The 23,730-nt window shown below is 45.3% G+C and overlaps 2 protein-coding genes across 2 annotated transcripts in view; one reads left to right on the forward strand and one right to left on the reverse strand.

Moving 5' to 3' along the window:
• T265_10909 (hypothetical protein) overlaps positions 1-23,730 on the reverse strand; it is a gene marked incomplete at both ends in the record, with an annotated part of 58,599 nt that overhangs the window by 25,924 nt on the left and 8,945 nt on the right. The window contains 8 exons of the mRNA XM_009177422.1: positions 5,480-5,687; positions 7,530-8,209; positions 11,615-11,676; positions 12,603-12,852; positions 14,329-14,390; positions 15,317-15,566; positions 18,494-18,643; positions 22,114-22,671. Coding sequence (XP_009175686.1) covers positions 5,480-5,687; positions 7,530-8,118 — 797 coding nt within the window. The remainder of the gene's footprint in view (positions 1-5,479; positions 5,688-7,529; positions 8,210-11,614; positions 11,677-12,602; positions 12,853-14,328; positions 14,391-15,316; positions 15,567-18,493; positions 18,644-22,113; positions 22,672-23,730) is intronic.
• T265_10910 (hypothetical protein) lies at positions 2,727-6,333 on the forward strand (the record flags this gene model as incomplete). The annotated part of the gene is made up of 2 exons (XM_009177423.1): positions 2,727-2,757; positions 6,110-6,333. The coding sequence occupies 2 exons, from the start codon at positions 2,727-2,729 to the stop codon at positions 6,331-6,333; spliced, it is 255 nt and encodes an 84-aa protein (XP_009175687.1).

Consider the following 23,730-nt stretch of genomic DNA (forward strand, 5'->3'; position numbering starts at 1 on the left):
TGATTCAGGGTAAGTGGTTACTTACTGCATCCACCGGCAACAGACACTGTGTACGAGGTACTTCCGTCTTCGTTCCATCAATCCAGTGAATTAGCAGTTTACCAGTTTCTGGATAGATATCTTCGATGTAACCAGCAGGAATATGCGCATGAGAAGGGTCATCTGTGGCTTGTGTCAACAGCACATCTCCATAGTTTAGCTGACGGTCAGAAGAGGCAGTTAACTCGTAAACACCGGCGTCCTCTGGCGGACCGATAGGAATAAGTTTCCTGTGTGGATTGTGTGTATGTGCGAGAGAGAAGTAACTGGCTTTTGTAGACATCCTAATACAGTAATCCACCGTGAGGGTGGGGTAACTCAACAAAAAAATCACAAATATTGTGTCCATAGCTACTTGAGATGTGTAGCATATAGCTGGCAGGGGCGAGATGGCCCAAGTGATTAGAGCGCGAATTTACTGACCGGAAGGTGGTTCGTTCGAACCCGACCTCTACCCCTCGACTTCCCCTGTCTAGGTCTGGGTAACATGGCGGTATCCCAGCCTTTGTGCAACCTGTGGCATGGCCCTCTCCCCCTCGACTTCCCCTGTCTAGGTCTGGGTAACATGGCGGTATCCCAGCCTTTGTGCAACCTTCGGGTGGCATGGCAGTTAGGCACCGACAGGGTGCTACAGCTGAACGTTTCTTTCTTTCCTCTCCATGTAGCTGGCAGCTAAGCCCTTCGTTGTTTTTCATTAAAAAAAATCGTTCAGCTGCAACGCCCTTCCGGTGCCTAGCTGCCATGCCACCTGAAGGAAGCACGAGGGTTGGGATACTGCCAGGTTTCCCAAGCCTAGACAGGGGAAGTCGAGAGGCAGAGGTCGGGTTCGAACCAAGAACTTTTCCATCAGTAAATTCGCGCTCTAACCACTTGAGTCATCTTGTTTTTCATACTCCATATCCGAGTCAAAAACTGCCTGAACACAAGGCACGGCGATTATTTGGAATACGGAGAACATGACCGAGCCCGGGAAATTGGTGCGGCCGAATCAACCCAGCAATTAGAGGTGAAACCGATTTTTTGCTATAGAAAACTATCCACCACCCTTATTGCCAGTCAGATGTTTCCGACGGTCAAACACGAGCAGCATTCTGTCCTGAAAGCACAATGGCCAGACCAAGAAACACTGAATGCACCGCCGTAGTCTTAACCCTAATTTTAAAAACGGACTAAAGTGACTTCGACCCCAGAGGCGCCGGATTTGGAGGAAAGCAGAACGGCCTTAGTGATTATGTCATTCAATTCGTCAGCAATGCTGCCATCCGACGTGACCACCCAGATAAGTAAGCTTGTCCAGTGTCCCAAGTGGTTCTGCTGCCATTATCAGGTTTGGTGACGTACAAACCAGTCTTCAAATAACACTTTGAAGGTGCAAAGGTTACGCCAAATCGTACGGCACAAATATTTAGATTATCCAATATAGCTGTATCGGGATGGAGTGGGAACGGAATTGAGCGGTAGGGTCATACTCCAGGGCTTCAAGTCCCTGCCAAAGGTGTATGCAGGGTGTTAGATGCTTCAAGCAGGAATATGCGCATGAGAAGGGTCATCTGTGGCTTGTGTCAACAGCACATCTCCATAGTTTAGCTGACGGTCAGAAGAGGCAGTTAACTCGTAAACACCGGCGTCCTCTGGCGGACCGATAGGAATAAGTTTCCTGTGTGGATTGTGTGTATGTGCGAGAGAGAAGTAACTGGCTTTTGTAGACATCCTAATACAGTAATCCACCGTGAGGGTGGGGTAACTCAACAAAAAAATCACAAATATTGTGTCCATAGCTACTTGAGATGTGTAGCATATAGCTGGCAGGGGCGAGATGGCCCAAGTGATTAGAGCGCGAATTTACTGACCGGAAGGTACGTGGTTCGAACCCGACCTCTACCCCTCGACTTCCCCTGTCTAGGTCTGGGTAACATGGCGGTATCCCAGCCTTTGTGCAACCTTCGGGTGGCATGGCAGTTAGGCACCGACAGGGTGCTACAGCTGAACGTTTCTTTCTTTCCTCTCCATGTAGCTGGCAGCTAAGCCCTTCGTTGTTTTTCATTAAAAAAAATCGTTCAGCTGCAACGCCCTTCCGGTGCCTAGCTGCCATGCCACCTGAAGGAAGCACGAGGGTTGGGATACTGCCAGGTTTCCCAAGCCTAGACAGGGGAAGTCGAGAGGCAGAGGTCGGGTTCGAACCAAGAACTTTTAGTAAAGTAAATTCGCGCTCTAACCACTTGAGTCATCTTGTTTTTCATACTCCATATCCGAGTCAAAAACTGCCTGAACACAAGGCGATTATTTGGATTCGCGCTCTAACCACTTGAGTCATCTTGTTTTTCATACTCCATATCCGAGTCAAAAACTGCCTGAACACAAGGCACGGCGATTATTTGGAATACGGAGAACATGACCGAGCCCGGGAAATTGGTGCGGCCGAATCAACCCAGCAATTAGAGGTGAAACCGATTTTTTGCTATAGAAAACTATCCACCACCCTTATTGCCAGTCAGATGTTTCCGACGGTCAAACACGAGCAGCATTCTGTCCTGAAAGCACAATGGCCAGACCAAGAAACACTGAATGCACCGCCGTAGTCTTAACCCTAATTTTAAAAACGGACTAAAGTGACTTCGACCCCAGAGGCGCCGGATTTGGAGGAAAGCAGAACGGCCTTAGTGATTATGTCATTCAATTCGTCAGCAATGCTGCCATCCGACGTGACCACCCAGATAAGTAAGCTTGTCCAGTGTCCCAAGTGGTTCTGCTGCCATTATCAGGTTTGGTGACGTACAAACCAGTCTTCAAATAACACTTTGAAGGTGCAAAGGTTACGCCAAATCGTACGGCACAAATATTTAGATTATCCAATATAGCTGTATCGGGATGGAGTGGGAACGGAATTGAGCGGTAGGGTCATACTCCAGGGCTTCAAGTCCCTGCCAAAGGTGTATGCAGGGTGTTAGATGCTTCAATGGTTTTCTCGACAACCAATTCGATAAAGAAGTCGAAAAGGCGGGTTAATTCATTGGTTAATTCCTGGTACTACTCTCCGTGGACTTGGACAAAAGGCTTTAAAGTAAAAGGACTGAGATATTCAAATGTTCAGGACATATTTGGAGGGGATACACCATCATGAAGTAGCGCGGCAAGATGAGTCGAAGGCCTCTTTCAAACCTGGACAATTGTTTGTCTTCTGTATGTATGGCGACCTTCGGGAAGTTCTCACAAAATCAGGATGTGGCCAAGAAAACCGAACGGAACCACGCTTGGTTTACCCAAATCTGTTCCTCGTGAGTGTGTGTAACATGATACCAACGAGAAGTCTACAAGCAACCATGAATAGACGGATGGCCCGATGATCCTAGTATCCAAGAAGCCATACATATATGCTATTCACTCTGACAATCCAACCACCTTCCGAATGTTCCGCGATAGTTACGTCAGACTAGACGAGCCCTGTTCGTCCACGCTTAAACAAAACAGATGAAGAAAGTCAGACTTCGTTTCCGATCTCATCTTCCGTTGGAATAGAGCAGTACACATCTCAGAATGGAATCGGTGATGTGTTTATCCTTGTGTTGGGTATCCCAGGCCAGTTAATTTCATCCGAAACGTGTCTACTCTGAATCAGACGACGGGATTAAGAAGGATTTTTGAACTTAGTGGTGAGAACCCACTCAAACGCTCTCTGGTAAATAGACGTTCGCCTGGATAGGAGAAACAGACGACAAACCCTATTCGAATGTTCGCTTTCAAATCAGTGAGTAGCGGCCAGTATTGCTCCCCTGCGACACTTCTGAATTTCGAGTGACATCACTTGACTATGCGATAGACGGATGCGAAGGGGTAATGGTTCTCATCACAGCAATGTGGGAGAGCGAAGCATAAACCAGATTATGTATCACGTCGACAATTTATCCCACTACCTCATCCACTTGTGTACGTTGCGGTTGCTCGCATTAATTTTCTGAATTTTGTAGTCCCTCCGTTATCGACTGGGAAACTCTTACATTTGACATGGACAGCACGTGAACTGAACAGCGAAAGAAACATGTTACGAATCGACACCTTTCGCCCTATAGTAACCTTTGAAAGGATTCTATATAGGATTCCTTGCAGGTGACAAACAGTAAGTTTTTTTGTCAATCTATCCCATCACATGCACCTCACACTTGATAGTCCGTCACACGTGCACGGGAGGATACAAAACGACCCAATTCGATACACACGTCAAGTTAGATGATCATCAGTTTCCAATATCCGTTTGGATTTGGTAATCATCAAGTGCTTGATCATGGACTAATGCGGGATGAGCCATGTGTGTAAATGGCTGATGACTGTACGACGCCAAAGTCCCTATACAAATAACAACTGAGGATCGACTAGGAGACACAGTGGTTAACATGTTCAGGACTAACTAGACTCTACTCCCATAAAGCTACACAAAAAAGAATGCGCGTGGCCTCGTAAGCTCAGAATATCTCTTATTGATGCCTTTCACCATTTGACCTAACAATCGCTTGTCTTGCTGTGAGCCAACAGTGATTCAATGTTTTTTTTACCCCACAGTCCTCTGAGGAGCTCGAACGGCAGAATTAACTAAAGGCTTGAGATGCACCATATATAAAAATTCTAGACGCAAGCAGAATGACATTTCAGTCATTCTGACATACAACGCAGTGCAGCACCATTGTGACCAAGTTGAATCCAGATTGATAAGTCAGCTTCAGGTAGGATGAACGTCATTATCGTCCAGCAGAAGTTAGACAGAGTGTTTTTGTTTCTCCACGATGACTAGAGATAGTTTTTTAGAAAAGACTTGGTAAAATATTTTAAACTGATCCACTCCAGTCTAGCTTCGACCAGCTAGTGCGTGATGATCCAGAAAAATAAGCCTATAGAAGGTGAAGCCCTGGCCCAACCATTCACCAACTGAACGCTAGTTTGACTTCAGTTCACTTGCGTATCACTATCGTGGTAATTGTTGCAACAGGAGAGAAAAATGACTGTTGCAGAGACGGCTGTCAATGTTGATTAGTTTTTCTGCTGGTAATAAATATGACTATTCTTCCATTTTCATATCCCTAGTAGTCACCCGCAGATTGGCCTAGTAAGTATTCGCCTGAGAACACCGAAACTGGGTCCGGTTCCTCCCACTGGACTTCGTTATTCTTTTACAGAGGTTCGGCCGAGCTGGTTCATGCCCACGAAGTGATAAGGGCAAAACGAGGACATGGATCGAAAAGAACATTCAAGAACAAAGTCAATTTATTCTAGTTACCCGTACACTGTCTAAGGACACCCGTTTGTAACTCCCAAAGAAACAGTTCTTCGATATTTTGAAAACCAGTTAAGGAATGAGTGATCAGATGGGAAATGTAGCTGCCTAGCACGCGAAGCAAATTACAAAATAGCCAGAATTACTACATTCAATTATTTACTGAATATAACTCACTTGTTCTCTGCTTCACCGACTGTACGGAACCACTGGATGTGGCACATGCGGTCTTTCGGGTTGGCCGACAGAACAATGCCACAATCACGAGGAGCATCATCCTGTGAGTCTTCAACGGAATGTGACGAAGCGACTGGAAGTTCACTAGTACCTGGTTCCCCGGATTCATTCTTGGTCGATATATCAGAACTTCTAGGTTCTTTGACGGCTGAAAGAGGACGTTTGGCACAGTGACAGCAACAAACTGATAATTGGCTACCAATATGCTACTTTATGCGAGTTCTGTTGTAGTTGGTATCAAAACAGGTGGCTCCGTCGTTACTAAGACGGAACGATGGTTATGATGTTTGACAAAGAAAGTTTGCATATTGACTAATCATTAATAAAGATCGCCATGTTCAAATACCTCGTGCCGACTGGCTCTCTGGGTGACTGCATTTCGGAAGGTTTGTGTGGAATGAAGAGATGCATTCTTTTCCCAGCCTTCCACCTGCATGTGGTAAACACTGAGTTTTTACTCAGGAAGATCCGCGGCCCTGACAAGAAAAACGGGCAGGGAGCTGAACGTCTACATTCCATGCTGAGAAACGCTCCATTACTTTACAAATACAGGTTGATTTACCCCCGCAGGGTGGTATCGAAAAGCTGTCTATTTTTTGTCTTTCTTTTCCACGAAGAAGAACTATTCTTCTGTCAGCTATAGCACCCTTTCGATGCCTAGCGGCTTGCCCCCCGAGGGAAGCACGAGAGCTCAGATACTGCCACGTTGCCCAAGTGTAAACAGAAGTCGAGATGTAGAGATCGGTTTCGAACCACGGACCTTCCTGTCAGTAAATTGGAGAACTAACCACTAAGCCATCTCGCCCCAACAAGCAGTGCCATCTCATCCCCTGATCCATGAGATACAGTAAAGTGAGCAACATAACTTAGCCATATGTGATCAGAGATGAGATATCCCCATGGTTGTTCACCAGCGGTGACCCATAACATTCGCATAAAACATGAAGGTGTTTTGGACTAAAACTGCAACACACAGGAGTGTTTTTTTTTCAGAAGCATCACCGTTGTCGACAACTAAGTATGCAACACCTACAGACAAAGTAAAAAAAATCTGGACAGAAACTGGCAACAAGGTCACTAACATCGATTGCAGTGTTTCCAGTAATGCAGGTCATGCAGCTCCCGTCCTGGAGAGCGATTCGAAACGACAGTACCCAGCTGCAATCGACTGAAGCGTAAACAAACACAATAACAAAAAAACAAACAAACAGACTACTGTTTGTGAGATCCTTTCACACACGCTACCAAATGAACCATACAAAGGTGACCATGGACGAGTATTCAGTCAAGCAAAGACCCATCCGTGCGGTGACTCAAAACGACGCCCACGCCTTCACAGCCTATTGTGGGGGTCTATGGACCGCCAGAGTAGCACAACCGGAAGTGGGAGGAGAGTGCTGGAGTAATTAGTTAATTAATTAGTTAATTATTAGTTTTTTTTAAAGTTTTTCAAAGTTTCAAAGTTTTTCAAAGAACAAGTTGTCATATGAGTTTCAACTCCCACCTCCACCTATTGCCCTGGTGTCTGAGAGTGTCGTACGGACACCTCGCAGAATAGTTCAGTTGACCATGTAGAGGCACAAACCGTCATATCACGGCAAACTATAGTCTCATCGTTAGGGTTTTCCAAAAGCTACAGTTTTGCGCGCAAAATTAGTGTATGGGAGTGGAACACCCGTAGACAGAAACCTTCAGTGAAACAAAGCAATTGAATACAACAGAAACTGATCATGATACTTGGTTTTTACTGGCCACTTATTTATTGTATGTTGTACGTCCGTTGTTGTTTCAATCAAACAATCATCCAGTTGAGGTGGCGGAACCTATACTACTGGGTTACTGTGGTCGTGCGGAAGTCCGTGTGACGTACATACCAAACTGATAGCAAACAGAAGCCATGTGTAAAATGACTTGCTCAATGTCCAGCCTTATTAATAATCCACTGGTATATGACAAAAACAATCCAATCTAAAACAAACATGAGGCTTACCGCCTTTCGAAGAAACCACCGAACCCGGGAAGAACTCGTGTTCGTCGATATTGAAGTAGATAGGCAACAGATCTTTACAACTGATGTCACGCTCAAGTGAGCCGTTTTGCCAACGGACGTCGTAACGCGTGTGCGTGGTGTACAGTCCAACCGCAACCCAACAGCCGGGTTTTAGAGGCGGAAGCTGGGCCTCACGGGCACGCAAAACGTCTTCGGGAACCTTAATTTTTGTCTTATCTGTAACTATCATGTGTGGTGACGACCGGCCACTCTCCGTTGCTTCCTTATCTTCTTTGTCCAGTTTTGTCACCGGCTGGGGATCTACTGTCGTCGTTTCAGTACTCTTCACTTGCATCTTCTTGGAGTTGGAGTCCGTTGTCGGTGGCTCCAGGCTCGTCGTACTAAAAGTTCTTTCGGCAAAAGCATCACCTTCAGCGGCTTTCCGACTTTCTGGCACTGTGTTCGTGGCACCTCGTTTATTGCGTACTTTTCGTTTTCCTTTTGAAGTATCCGCAGGTGTGCTCATTTCACTATCTGCATCACTCAAGTATACGTCAAGGTCATGTTCCTCATTTTCCCAACTGACCATGTTGCTATACGTGAGTCGATGTTTTGGCGTGAAATCGCCGACGTGTAGAACTGAAGCGCGTCCGTTGAGTCTAGTGAGAGAAAAACCGAATCTAAAGGATGGAAGCACGATAAACCTAGAGACCATTTACGGTTTATCGAATGGAACAATTGAGTGGTTACTGCAGCCAAAAACCATTCCGGACTGCAAAGCTTGAATAATCAGGCGGGTTCAAACATTAATCTTCACCATCTTCAGATGAAAGCCATTGTTATTATAAGCTTCTTGGAGTGACTCTAATAAAACCCATTTTCAAATGAAATGACTTACTTTGAGAAAAAATAATGGCCCAGGGTTGTGAGTGACAGCAAGTATCCGGATAGACTGACGGTGTTTCTCGAGTTTACAATGCTGCGGTGCGCTTCATATTACTATACGGATCAGAAACCTGGTTGCTGCACGTCGAGGACGTCAAAAGAGTTTCAGTGTTTGACCATCGATGTCTTTGGAGCATTACCGGAGTCTGGTGGGAACACCGGATCAGCAATGCTGACGTTCGTCGAATGGTAATCAGGAGAAATAACTCATCCTCGATAAGTGAAATGATCACACTGCATAGGTTGTGCTGGCTTGGCCACGTGCTGCATATGCCAGTCGACCGACTTCCTCGGAGGGCTCTTTTCGCACAACCATGTGAAGGGTGGGAGAGAGCCAGAGGTGATCAGAAAATGACTTACCAGCAAACTCAGCTGCGCTGGTCACTGCCGTCTTCCTGGATGGGGATCCCGAGATGGGCCACATCAATGGCTAAAGACACTGTCAGACATGGCCCAGTCGCGCCCTCAATGGCGCTCGTGCATTCAAGCTAGTGCCTTCAATGCATAGCTCCCTTTCCAATCTCCCCATTAACAGTCCGCTGACAGTGCTGTACGTACGAATTTATCAGCTCCCGCCTCCAATGCTCAGCTACCAATCCCACCTCCCCGAATCATTGGTGAATGAAACTGTGGCAGCTACAACCACTGTACGACAAGTACGCGGTTATTGCAGCTGACAATGATGATGATAATATTTCCCGAGTAAGCGCCCCACCAAATGCAATGAGTAAAAATGGGCTGTGTTAATTAACAGTGGCAACGCTTCAAACCGATACGTGATTGGCACGCCTGGAATCCTCATCGATTGCCGGTAAACATTCATGGAATTCACGCTCACTGATGAAAAGAACTCCACAAGCGACGGCGGATATGACGGGGTTTATTCTCATGTAAAACGGATATTTTGCAAAATGACTGCACTACCTAGATTTGGACGATTTCTGATTCAATGAAGTCATATCATTAGTCCGACTTTGTCTCAGAACAATCCTTCAGTAGCGAAAACCCTTGATTTATGTTATCTAGTCACGCATTTAATAATCAGGTGGGCAGCTTTAAGCTAACGACCGGACTGCAGCTGACTGAACCTAGTCTGCACCTTACCAAGTACGATGCGTATAGGTCAAAAACTCGTATTTAAATAATGACAAATTCAGCTGATACACTCAGCCGATACGCTATAGTCTCAAACAGTTGCAGCACCCCATGTGACCGGTCAGCTGATCACACAAGTTCATCAGCTGATACAGATCAATTCCAAAACACATTCTCCTGAAGAATCGTGAACGCGAAACGGCATCGAAAGTGGCGTCATCCCGAATGGCAAGATGTCACAAAATGTTATACTTTTAGCAACTAGGAGTGTATGGCACATTCATCACACAGTAACATCAGCGTCCTCATGGATACTTCACGACCGTGCATTCACCAAGTTCGTAACGGTAAAAAGAGAGCTCGTGAATATCGGTCACAACAGCTAGGGACAACAAAATGAATCGATCTGAACAGAAAAGTGGATAGGATACAATTTGATAACCAATCCGCGAACGAAACGAACCTGCTTAACAGGGTCCTAAATGTTCCAGCTTATAATGGTTAGAGATCCCACACAGTATACAGATCTATGTGCAAGTCTATTTTATATTTGTGTACGGATCATGAGTAGCTGACATCTTTTTACCGATTTTATTCTGTTTTGGACAAAGTCATCAAGTTTCGATCGAACTCCTCTCTCCAATGAGCAGTATTTTGTACATAAGCCACGCAAATAATGCATTCGCTTGCGAGATTCATGCAAATACACTGCATGGGGCTAAAGTGAATACGTTGAACTAATTTTCCAGGCGCCAGATGTGCTTTAAGCCCTTGGCCAGCCGGTCAAATATGGCATGTATATGTTATAATCGTTCAGCTGTAGCACCCTTGAGGGCTATGATACTGTCACGTTGCCCGAGCCTAGACAGTAGAAGTTGGGATACAGAGGTCGGGTTCGAACCACGGACCCTCTGGTCAGTAAGTTCGCGCTCCAACCACTGAGTCATCCCGCTCCTATGTATGGTTGCGTTATGGTTGTGTTATGGTTGCGTGACAATCACATCACTTTCATTTGAGCAATCGGCCCCTTGCCTCAGTGTAACTGTTCAAGTTAGTCTGTATCAAAGTGGACGAATTTCGTCCTTATTAGAGCTCACTGATGTGCATGCTCATATTAAGAACTCTAGATCTTCGAAATGTGTTGCCACTACTCCCACAATGCACGTCGCACGCGTCTGAGTTATTACACTTGGGCATGCGAACGTGTTTTTACCTTGAGCCGTCGCTGGGATGATGCACCAGTGAGACCGGTTGCTCAGTGGAAGGAACGAGAGTATGGAGTCAGATTTACAATATCTAACAGGACCTCGAAAATAGCTGATGCAGAAGCCATGTCCCGTCAGTGCGCTGATGTTAAGTTGAAGAAGCTAGGGACATCATCTGTACTTACACTTTAATGGAGCGGCCCAAACTGCACTCTACTTATGGGCGCATTCTCTTAGGGTTACTAGCATTTAACCCCGTGCCTATAAAATTTCTTCACAAAGTTCTAGTTCATTCTTAAGGAAGAAGACTAATGGAAAATCAAAAGCGCATCAGCCTGCCGGGTTGTGCGGGCCAGTTGCTGGTATGAGTTTCCTCTGAAATCAGACAAAGGAAAAAAGCCCCGCTACCTCCAAAAAAACTCGGCTCATCGTGGAAAGTACTGGGTTTTGCGAACAAATTTATCAGAAGCTGTTCTAATAAGCACATTGGACACTCAAGCTTAGTTGGGGCTTGCTGGTCTATTGATTTCAGTTAAAAATTGTCCAGCATGTTTTAGGCGTCCGTGACCCAGCTGACTAGGAAGTTCTGGTGAGCAGGTCAGAGAGTCAACCCAACCAGAACAATTGCGGGGTCTTCTTCCGAGGTATCAGGCAGAACATCGCATCGCTCACCTGTTCAGACATGGTTCAGGTGCCTCAAGTGTGTGCTGGTGAAGTATGGTACCACGATCACCTCCCATGTCGTGTCAAAGCCTAGCACGACGAAGGATGTACACTATTGATGAACTCTAATAACAGCGAAACTAGAGCCTAGTGGTTTCTCCTCTGGTGTGGACTCACCAGAATAACTGCACCAAAACAAGGAGAACACGGTTCACACGAGTGTGCTGTGAAAGCGAATTCTACAAATCCGCCACCAATTGCAGCTAAAAAGTATTTTGTCGCTGAAACCTCAAGTATACAGAGGCCAAACTCCCATGAGGGATCGAACCCGGACCATCCAAACGTTGTACACCGGGCCGACCGGAGTGACTGAATCTTGCTTCCCCGATTGACTCATTCACCAAATCAAAGGTCTTGTTGGCTGGACGATCGCGGTCTATATTTACCTTCAATCGTAGGTAGTAAGACTGATGATCGGTTGAAGGATGGTCGGTTGACCGTGTCATCAACCGTAAAGCGATGAGTTCTGCGGTAATAAACGATTCTTTTCCCATTACCTGACTGCTGAGTTTATCGAAACCAAAATTCCACAGGAACCATATGGTTTATTCGCGAGATGTACCTGAATGGATTTAGTATTCTCTGAAGTGGTTTTAAAAGGGCTCACGAACAGCCCCTTCCTGGAACTACCGGTCTTTGATTAGGTCAACTGGAAATTACGGTAATGCGTTTTTGACAAACATCGCTGTGCACTAACATCTGTAAGCCATGTTCAACGCCTGCAAGATGGGACCAGATCAACGGCGCAAACCTGTGGATCGACTTCAAAACAACCGATACATAAATCTGATGATACTTCACAGAAAAATCTCGGGTTCAAAGAGAAGGGCCAAACAGACTGAAATGGTGCGACTACTAAGCTGCAAAAGAGTATAATACAGAGACTGTCATCCGTGTTTGATGGGAGATGTTGTGATGCTATATCTTCACAGAGGTCAATCTCAAGAAAATTACGGTGTTGGAAGATGCAGAAAACAAGATGATTAGGGAACTAAGGTTCAGCGAGGCTGTCCCCCTACCAAGAGAGGCAGCTAAGTACCACGTAGATTTTGCATACTGAGAATTCCACGTTCAACAGTACCAAAGAACTTGTCACATGACTTACCCAAAATGGTGTTGTTTTTGGATGACCAGGAGCTTCTTTTGGTTTTCGTGGAGTGTTGTCTGAGGCTGTAGGCTCGCCAGCAGCCTCGAGGGTGTGTTGTGCTAAGGCAGTACCACCTGTTTTGTGTGTATCTGAGAATACGTCGGGTTGGGCTGTTGCTGACTGGAAAGGCACAGTAACCGCATCGAGGCCCGCCTGATTGTTTGTCAACCAGTCGTACAACAGTCTTTCGGGACAGTCGTAAATCTTCCTGCAATACAGATCAGTTTGTCGTAGGAATGAGGAAACGATTTCGACCCCAAAAATTGCCCAGTTTGTGGTGAGCTATGTAATTTACACCCTGCATGCGCCTCGTCTGGCAAGACCTGTCATACAACTATAAGAAATTATCAGGGATGAGGCACTGCTAGGCAGCCTAAATTAACACAGGAGCAATCAAGATTCGATAGGAACATGTCTTATTCGTCATACTATACCAATAAGGATTTGCATTTATATCTACGAGGACTTCTTACGTAAGTTGACTTAATGTTGAGCGCGGAAAAGTGTCGTTGCGACCCCAAATTCTAAAAATTGTACAAGATTATGAGATTCACCGCACACAGAAAGGGGTATGGTAAAACAGTGCATGGTGCTATTTACTGCAAAATCGTTGTCTTATTGTATAGACGTAATCCACACCTCATCTTTCATTTGAGCAATCGGCCCCTTGCCTCAGTGTAACTGTTCAAGTTAGTCTGTATCAAAGTGGACGAATTTCGTCCTTATTAGAGCTCACTGATGTGCATGCTCATATTAAGAACTCTAGATCTTCGAAATGTGTTGCCACTACTCCCACAATGCACGTCGCACGCGTCTGAGTTATTACACTTGGGCATGCGAACGTGTTTTTACCTTGAGCCGTCGCTGGGATGATGCACCAGTGAGACCGGTTGCTCAGTGGAAGGAACGAGAGTATGGAGTCAGATTTACAATATCTAACAGGACCTCGAAAATAGCTGATGCAGAAGCCATGTCCCGTCAGTGCGCTGATGTTAAGTTGAAGAAGCTAGGGACATCATCTGTACTTACACTTTAATGGAGCGGCCCAAACTGCACTCTACTTATGGGCGCATTCTCTTAGGGTTACTAGCATTTAACCCCGTGCCTATAAAATTTCTTCACAAAGTTCTAGTTCATTCTTAAGGAAGAAGACTAATGGAAAATCAAAAGCGCATCAGCCTGCCGGGTTGTGCGGGCCAGTTGCTGGTATGAGTTTCCTCTGAAATCAGACAAAGGAAAAAAGCCCCGCTACCTCCAAAAAAACTCGGCTCATCGTGGAAAGTACTGGGTTTTGCGAACAAATTTATCAGAAGCTGTTCTAATAAGCACATTGGACACTCAAGCTTAGTTGGGGCTTGCTGGTCTATTGATTTCAGTTAAAAATTGTCCAGCATGTTTTAGGCGTCCGTGACCCAGCTGACTAGGAAGTTCTGGTGAGCAGGTCAGAGAGTCAACCCAACCAGAACAATTGCGGGGTCTTCTTCCGAGGTATCAGGCAGAACATCGCATCGCTCACCTGTTCAGACATGGTTCAGGTGCCTCAAGTGTGTGCTGGTGAAGTATGGTACCACGATCACCTCCCATGTCGTGTCAAAGCCTAGCACGACGAAGGATGTACACTATTGATGAACTCTAATAACAGCGAAACTAGAGCCTAGTGGTTTCTCCTCTGGTGTGGACTCACCAGAATAACTGCACCAAAACAAGGAGAACACGGTTCACACGAGTGTGCTGTGAAAGCGAATTCTACAAATCCGCCACCAATTGCAGCTAAAAAGTATTTTGTCGCTGAAACCTCAAGTATACAGAGGCCAAACTCCCATGAGGGATCGAACCCGGACCATCCAAACGTTGTACACCGGGCCGACCGGAGTGACTGAATCTTGCTTCCCCGATTGACTCATTCACCAAATCAAAGGTCTTGTTGGCTGGACGATCGCGGTCTATATTTACCTTCAATCGTAGGTAGTAAGACTGATGATCGGTTGAAGGATGGTCGGTTGACCGTGTCATCAACCGTAAAGCGATGAGTTCTGCGGTAATAAACGATTCTTTTCCCATTACCTGACTGCTGAGTTTATCGAAACCAAAATTCCACAGGAACCATATGGTTTATTCGCGAGATGTACCTGAATGGATTTAGTATTCTCTGAAGTGGTTTTAAAAGGGCTCACGAACAGCCCCTTCCTGGAACTACCGGTCTTTGATTAGGTCAACTGGAAATTACGGTAATGCGTTTTTGACAAACATCGCTGTGCACTAACATCTGTAAGCCATGTTCAACGCCTGCAAGATGGGACCAGATCAACGGCGCAAACCTGTGGATCGACTTCAAAACAACCGATACATAAATCTGATGATACTTCACAGAAAAATCTCGGGTTCAAAGAGAAGGGCCAAACAGACTGAAATGGTGCGACTACTAAGCTGCAAAAGAGTATAATACAGAGACTGTCATCCGTGTTTGATGGGAGATGTTGTGATGCTATATCTTCACAGAGGTCAATCTCAAGAAAATTACGGTGTTGGAAGATGCAGAAAACAAGATGATTAGGGAACTAAGGTTCAGCGAGGCTGTCCCCCTACCAAGAGAGGCAGCTAAGTACCACGTAGATTTTGCATACTGAGAATTCCACGTTCAACAGTACCAAAGAACTTGTCACATGACTTACCCAAAATGGTGTTGTTTTTGGATGACCAGGAGCTTCTTTTGGTTTTCGTGGAGTGTTGTCTGAGGCTGTAGGCTCGCCAGCAGCCTCGAGGGTGTGTTGTGCTAAGGCAGTACCACCTGTTTTGTGTGTATCTGAGAATACGTCGGGTTGGGCTGTTGCTGACTGGAAAGGCACAGTAACCGCATCGAGGCCCGCCTGATTGTTTGTCAACCAGCCGTCCAACAGTCTTTCGGGACAGTCGTAAATCTTCCTGCAATACAGATCAGTTTGTCGTAGGAATGAGGAAACGATTTCGACCCCAAAATTACCCAACGTAATCCCTCATTCATCAGGTTGTTGAAAACTCTTCGACAGCCCAAGACCAGTTTTGCACTTTTTGGGACCCATCAGGTAAGCGCAACTCCCTTCCGTCAACAACTCTTCGACAGCCCAAGACCAGTTTTGCACTTTTTGGGACCCATCAGGTAAGCGCAACTCCCGAGTTTCCGTCAACCTCATGCTCTATTGAACTCAAATAGCACGAAATTAAAAAAAAACATCGTAAACGAGAGACCCAATGGGATTCCAGTCAAATCCAAATTGCTGTGCAAAGTTGAGTGTAGTTCCTTGTCCCCATTATTGAATCTAATTGACCTCATGATAATTCCCCGATTCCTTTGCTTACTCCACCTACGTACTTTCGACCGCCACTTGTTTTGATCATCTATTCCGCCACTCACCTAGCCGAAAGACCGTGCGGTCCGACACCTATGTAATAGCATGTATGTCTGCATGAGAATGTGCCTTCGTGCCCTGTTTGCTGAGCCTACCCTGACTTACTCTCTCAAGAGTTCCGCGTGATCGCACCGCCAATCAGAATCACGAGATTGTAGTCGGAAGGGGCGGCAGCAACCCACACTACTGAGCCAATATTCCGCCCAGTGTTGTTTGGTGTGCGGACGTTGACACTGAATTGTACTGACCAGTGAAAGACCTGTGCACTTAACGTCACGATCATGGACAATTGAGGTTTGTTACATAGATTTGTATACTCTTGTGTAAATAGTACCGTAGACTTTTGAACCCAATTCTTCCTTTTGATATTCGGGATTGTCGAACCTACACGTCATTGAAAGTTCCGTATCGGGAACACTCATCCAATAAACTCACCACGTTGGAAACGTTTACCACAAATTTCAAATTTACAACCCAAGCTACATTGTACTCTGTGACACTTCGGCGTTTGTTTTAGTTAGCTCACTAGGAGACCAATAGGCAGCCCTCAATAAACGGGCCTTCTTACTCGAAAATAACCACAGGGGGTCCAAAGAGGACCACTGGGTACAGGAAACAACAGTTTGAAAACTAGATTCGGAGGTACCGAATAGGTTGTTAAATTTACAGTCCATGACCACAATTATCGGCTTTGCGGAAGCTTGAATAAACCCGGGGGTATTTTACTGTGTTCGTCCCCAGGCCGCACTTCTGTGGTGCTCTATAAAGTTGGGTATGCAACTTTCATGCTCATTTTGTGCAAAACGTAGCTTAGCAGTGGTGATGTTTTCCATGTTGACAGGTTTTCCGGATTTTGAGTTCAAACTCGACAAGCACCGGTGCGTTTGGCGAGCAGTTCCAACAGTTTGAAAATCGTAAAGTTAAGGCCCCCATATATTGCCACATTTTTTAAAATAAACCTTGTTTCTTAACGACTTCGGCCTTCGCACGCCACGCCAAGCGAACTTTTTGAACGCCGGACGCACTCAACAATCCAGGTCGACTATCCGTACTTGGCCCGAGTAAAAGTCCCGCGTGCATCCAAGCTATGCTAGAGAAAGAACTAAGAGCTGGATAGTTTTAACTCAAGGCACCGTTATTCTAGTTATACTGTTTTAGTCCTAAGGTTTCGGCTGCTATAGGCAACGGCTCCAAGTAGTTTTTACAATTAAGCGTAAACTGGTCAGACAACAACATGAAGGGTTCCAGTTTGTGCGTTAGACAACGCAGACAAGATAGACTTTGAGTGCTTTAGAGTGTGACTGGTGGTGACTAGGACGGGGTTGGTTTGTGCTTGACCTTATGAAACACGGTCAGAAGTGAGTCATCATTTGATTGCTGTTCAACATGCGGCCCGTATTTACCGTGTGTACAATCATGCTTACTTACAAGGGCAGGTATTGTCCAGTCGTGATTTGGATGCGATCATTGATTCAGAAGGTTAAGCAAGTCAATAGATGTCGTCCTTATAAGTGAAAAAAAGGCGCGTGAGGATAAACCAATTGTGAAGACGTCACATGCGATATGGAGGCGAAGCCGAGCATTGGCCGAGCGAAAGCTCATGTGGCTGGATTAGAGCGGTCCATCTGGTTCTTTGGGATGCAAATAATTCACATTACAGAGTAAACCTATCCTACCAAGGAATACGGTCAAAACAAGTGAATTAAGTGAATGGAAAAGAATGGTTTCGTCGCCCGGACTATAGAGGTTTTCTGGAGGGGCAAGTCGCGCTGTCCAAAGCAAGCTGGGCCTTCCAAACAGTTCATTTCTAAGGACAGCCCTCTCCCTCCTGCGGAAAACCACCTAGGTGTTCCAGTCCCATTGTTCTTGGACTACAATAGAACCATAATTTTGAACCCAGAGATCAACTACACCCGGACCAGATGAAGGACCATGCGAATGGAGGATCAAAGGCATAATGACGAAACATTCCCAACGATCCACACTGGACGGATCAAATAAACTGAATTGCCACACCAAAAGGCGCCATCGGAGCTGATGGCGGGAATCAGAGCATCCATGGAATATCGAGACGCCATCAGTCGCATGTCAACAGATGAATTCAATCAACTTACAGACAATCGATATTCGAATGAAGCTATATGCTATCCTGAGTGAATAACACTGCAATGTTTATCCGCACTCAAAGTTCGGGAATCCGTTTCTAATTCCTGCAGGCGAGTATTTTTGGATACACATTTCAGAGTTGGGCTTACAGAGAGAATTCTAACATTAAGGTACAACCTCGAATCAGTGAATACACTGAGAGATAATGCACTACGGGGACACTATTAAGGGCCCCTCCTATGAGAATGCCCAGACACTTCCTAGGTCATGTGCAGTAAGTAGTCCCTCGATGATAAGCAGAACTCTTACAACCAGGATGGTTATATATATAAAAGAAGCATGGGAGCCAAAACATACCAGTTGTACATCACGTCCGATTCGTTCAGTTGAAGATACCAAATGTCGCGCGCCGTGCAACCCAGGTACGGATAGGGCACAACGGTCTGCAAGTTAATAAGGTCCTCACCACGAACAATGCTAGGCGGGGGTCGTTCGCCAGCTGGACTGCTGTGAAAACGGAACACATATTTGAGAAGCCGGGATAACATTACAGTTGAAATTACATCCTGCTTACGAACCGCGAGAGAGGAAATCAGGAAAAAAAACAGACATGCCTTTTAAAAAGGCCAAAATCAGAGCTCTGGGTGAACGGAGTCAAAATTATCGGTGGAAAATGGACAGCAGTTGAACAATCTGACTGCTTCAGCTTCCACAATCGTTTTAAGCAACGGAGTTGACCGAATACTAGCGTCTACATTCGGCCGCACCACTGTAGGACAACGCAACGTATATATACTGCGCGTTGATGGCATTGTTTCGACTGTTGGTGCAACACTTGCAAGTAAATTCCCACGTCAGAGAAGAACAGTGGGAATCAACACAAACTGAGCTATCAACACTCTTCTCACTGCAGAAGATCCAGCTCACGAACAGGCAACTTGGAAAACAAGGTTTACTATTATATTTAAAGAGTATATGGAAGAATATCTGGGCCAGGTGCCTCAGCCGGTCAGAAGTTCTCAAGTTCCCCTTAATCCCTGGTTCTGTCGGAGAAACACGAATACGGTGTCTGGTTGCCAGTTGACGCCAGTTCATCCCACTGCTATAGACGTCTTCGAATATTGATCACTGCCGCACCATCTGGTTCCTGGATCATCCCGAAAACGGTATTAAGTCTCTCATAACTGTTTAAAGTGTCTCCTTCCATCTCTGCTGCACGGTCAGACCACCACGAACTGCGATGCACAAGGAGCCTGAGGTTGACATAGAGCACGCATCAGCATGAACCCAGTGGCATTAACTTGGGAGGCTGGGCTGCAAACTAACAAAACACAATTTAATTAGTTTCACCACAGCTGAATAACGCGGCTGAGCACATAACATCCTGTGAAACTGTCTGGTGGGACTGTGTAATTGGGTCGGATATAAGCCACGATAGGCGTAAGTTCGTAAACAGAGAAAAAGAAAGGACCGAACAGTCTATTGAGGTTCAATCGCTTTTATTAGGCTTTTAGGAGTCAGGGAAAGCTGATCGATAATTTGACACAAACTCAAGCAGTCAGAACCAATGCCAGCTGGTGAGTAAGACCGGCGATACTGAACGCAGCCACGTCATCCAACTGATTCCAATGTGATAAATTTGCACCGAGCTTTGTTGGTGAGTTGTAAAGAATCAAGCGGAATAATGACGCCTGAAATATCAAAGACCCGAGAGAAGAGAAGTAAAAGCCTACCTATAATTTCTGATCAAAAGCCAAAAACTGGAGAAAATTTCGAACCGATTGTTTACCAAGTCCTCCTGAAACGATACCTAAGTTATCGTTATTCGACAACATCCGACCTTGCATTCTCGGTTTAATCGCAATTTAATAACAGCACGTCGGCACTTTGTGCAACAGTTCATGCAAATTCTAACTCTCTCTCTCTTCTTAAACTCAGTCCTCCTGAAACGATACCTAAGTTATCGTTATTCGACAACATCCGACCTTGCATTCTCGGTTTAATCGCAATTTAATAACAGCACGTCGGCACTTTGTGCAACAGTTCATGCAAATTCTAACTCTCTCTCTCTCTCTTAAACTCCAGCTGGCGGAGGCATACGTTGCGATGACGAATACAGTATTCTGTTCCCTCCCCCTGTTTGCTTACTTGAAGAGAGCAGGTCGGTTTTATCTCTATTCAGCCAAATAACACAGCCTCAGCCCTTCCATTCGGCGATATGCCGATGTCAGCTTGACCTAGTGCTGAAAACCTAATCGTCCGGAAGTCGTGCGGGAAAAAGGCTCTGGTGAGTAGGAAAGAAAAGATAGTTCACGACACTCTGGTCTTGCAAGCATCTTTCTGAAAGGCAACAGTCATTCCGTAACTCCAATGTACAGACCAAACCAGCCTGTTAGCCAGCACTCAGCAGTGCACGGGCGTTGAAACATGCGAATATGAAAGGAGTATATGGACACAGAGTTACAACCAACTGGAGGAAGTGAGAATAATGAGGTCACTTGAGAATGCGGACTAGTGATTGCGGAAATGACCTCTGTAGATAAGGCTGAAATGATATGACTCAAAAGTAATTTGATGAAATGGAAGATTGTGCACGCAATGTGTTGGAGTGCATGTGACAACAGACAGAATAAACGGTTGTGAGATAAGCATATGTCAGTGAAGTGTTTGAGGGCGAGATACTAGCAACTAATTAGTCATAGGTGGATGACTTCAATGTCTTCATCAGAAATCTTTAAGTGAAGAATCGTAAGACAAAATGCGGGGACCTAGGACTGTGTAGTCCACTGGGAGACTGCTAGCCAAGACTGCAGTTTACAAGCCATAGTAGGCAACAGTCACAATGCAAATAAAGTCAAAACTGTAATATTTGGATAAAGTTCAAAATCTACCCAGTAGTAAATTTATTTTTCTAACTCTGACATCAATTTTCGAATAGATTAACTAGATTGGACAGAAAGTTTTGTCACCATGCATGCTCTAGCTTGTGTTCAAGGAAATACGACACTTACTTTCTCATTAGGCCCACTAAATGCATTTTGTAAATGGTCTTTCTCGAAGAGCAAAATCACTCACCGGGAACAAAACCATGGAGGCTATGGGGAGATTGGGAACCCTACGGAGATTTGAAACCCCATGAAAATCTGAAGGACCGTGCACACCATTGGCTAACCTGGGAAGTACTATCTTTGACAGCCTCCATTCGAGAGGGATAATTGTACGAAACACTTATCACATATAAGGTTACTTGATCTTGTTTCCAGTTTATGACCAGATATGTGTTTGCAACAGAATTATTTGAACAGGTAAATCCAAAGACCTGAGGCGAGAGAAACAAGGACTTGGGTGTCGATCTCATACGCACTATGACATGGGGACATCTTCGTGCTCTAGCATATAGTTAGAAAAAATTCAACCTTACTCGTCGATGTGGTCTTCCTCAACTACGCTGCTAGAGTTGAATGTGGAGTAGACTGAGATGCGACTAAGATGCGTTCGAAGCGTCCTTTCGCGTTAAAACAAACACCCACCACCTCCGTGGAAAAGACGCGATGAGTTGCCCAAAGAACAAAAACGACTACCGGTAGATCAAACCTTAGTTTAAGATAATAAGTAATCAGTCTGCGGAAGTATGTAACCTAGAAGGACTGTACCCAAGTCATAGCGACCAGTTTGCTCAAGAATGGTTGATGTATTATGGTATACAGTCAGCGCCTTTAAAGTAGTGCGGTTCCGTTCACCAAACACGATAGCTTTTCCGAATAAGAAGTGTTGTTGACGAGACTTCCACCGGTCAGTGGATAGTGATCCTACGTGTCACGAGTGTCTCCTAGTAACTCGGTCACCGCAGAATTTGCAAAAAAAAAATAGAACCGACAATAATGTGTACCGAGCACGGAAAAACAAAGACATACGGAGAAGGGCAGGTTGTGTTGGAGGACACAAAGGGTAAAATTAGATCGAACAAGGTAACTTACCGACTAGCAAACCAATGAACCGTTGCCTCGGCAGGAAACAACTTCTCTATACAGACCGTGACATTGACGGACGAGTGCAGCCGAGAAAGCCAAGCTGCATTGTGCGCCCGTGTTTCCGTGAGGAAAACCGGAGTGCGTTCTAAAATACGTGTCATTTGTCCAGCATTTTGAGCCAATGCTTTCGTGGCGTCGGATTGGGCCAGCTCATGAAATAAAACCATAGGGCTGCCCGGAACTGCAAAGTCAATCTTTTTCGACAAACTGCCTAAATGGTTTGTTTCATTTACGGGTAAAGTTGGAGTATCGGTATCCAGTTCTTGATCAAATGCCGATTTTTTCGAATGCCTTTCGCCAGCAGTCTGTGCAGTCGACCAAACACGTGGATTAGTGCCAAACAGAAAGTTGGTGAAAGATGTCCAAACACTGACTTCAGGGTTGCTCTTGAGGTCGCACGCATCCCCACGTAACCAAGCACCTTCAAAGTACGGATCAGGAAAGGCTTCTGATGTTGGAGGGACAGGCTCGAAACTTTCAAGACAGGCCTGTCGGACTAAGAGACTGAAAACGTAAAGATGCAGAAAAATACGAGGAAGCTTTTTTAAGCCGGAGAATTCAAAGGTGAAGCTCTGAGCTCTGCTGCAAAATTCGAATGGACGAACATGGCGATATAGCATGTATTCCGTGTCAGAATGTTTTTCATTGAGCTTATGGATGACAAAGAAAACACAATCGAGGGAGTTGCAATCATACCTCAATGAAAAGGAAAAAGATCCGTAAGGCAGTACACACAGGAACTTACAGTTTTCACAATGGAACACCCAGTCTTAGCTTAATAATGGATACAAAATTGTCAAGCCATCAATGTTTCACTGGTTAGAAGTGGGTATGTCTGTGTGGGAAATATTACCAGGCAGAGAAACCAAGGGGCGTTTGGTTTTCTTCTAATTCCACTTCTTACTGATATGATGTAGAGAATAACCAACATGCAGGCCACTTCCTCTTTTGCACATGATTGACCAGACGATCCATCGTTCAGCTGTAGCACTCTTTCCGCGCCTAACTGCTATGCTACCAGAATGAAACACCAGGACTGGAATAGTACCAGATTGCCCAAGCCTAGACAGGGTAAGTTGAGAGGTAGAGGCCGGATTCGAACCAAGGACCTTCCGGTCAGTAATTTCGCGCTCTAACCACCGAGCTACCTTGCCCCCAAGATGGGCCATACATTCAGATGAAATCGGTAGACCTATTTTAGGTCTCCCAAGTCGTTTGTTCGTCAGGACATTCGGGTCGTAAATATACAGGCCTAAATCTTTCTGCCGGTATAAATATGCTGATGAGCTTGCGATAGGCTATAACTATCATAGTCCATAAACTCATAAGGACTGGTATCCTATTGGGATTGTTAGGTGGTGCCCCAAAAGGTCACTTTGCCTTGATCCTCAAAATGTCTAGATGCGAGCAAGTATAAACAATATCTTGTTAACAGCTCACCAGCGGTCACTGTTGTCTTGTCTCCGGAGAGTTCCTGAAGTGGACTGTATTGTGCTATTCTGTTCAGATAAGTTCGGTTGGTACATCCGTCCTTACCAAAGACCGGCAAATCTCAATTATATA

This window comes from Opisthorchis viverrini (genome assembly GCF_000715545.1).
Source record: "Opisthorchis viverrini unplaced genomic scaffold opera_v5_420, whole genome shotgun sequence".
In the NCBI taxonomy this organism is placed as follows: Eukaryota; Metazoa; Platyhelminthes; class Trematoda; order Opisthorchiida; family Opisthorchiidae; genus Opisthorchis; species Opisthorchis viverrini.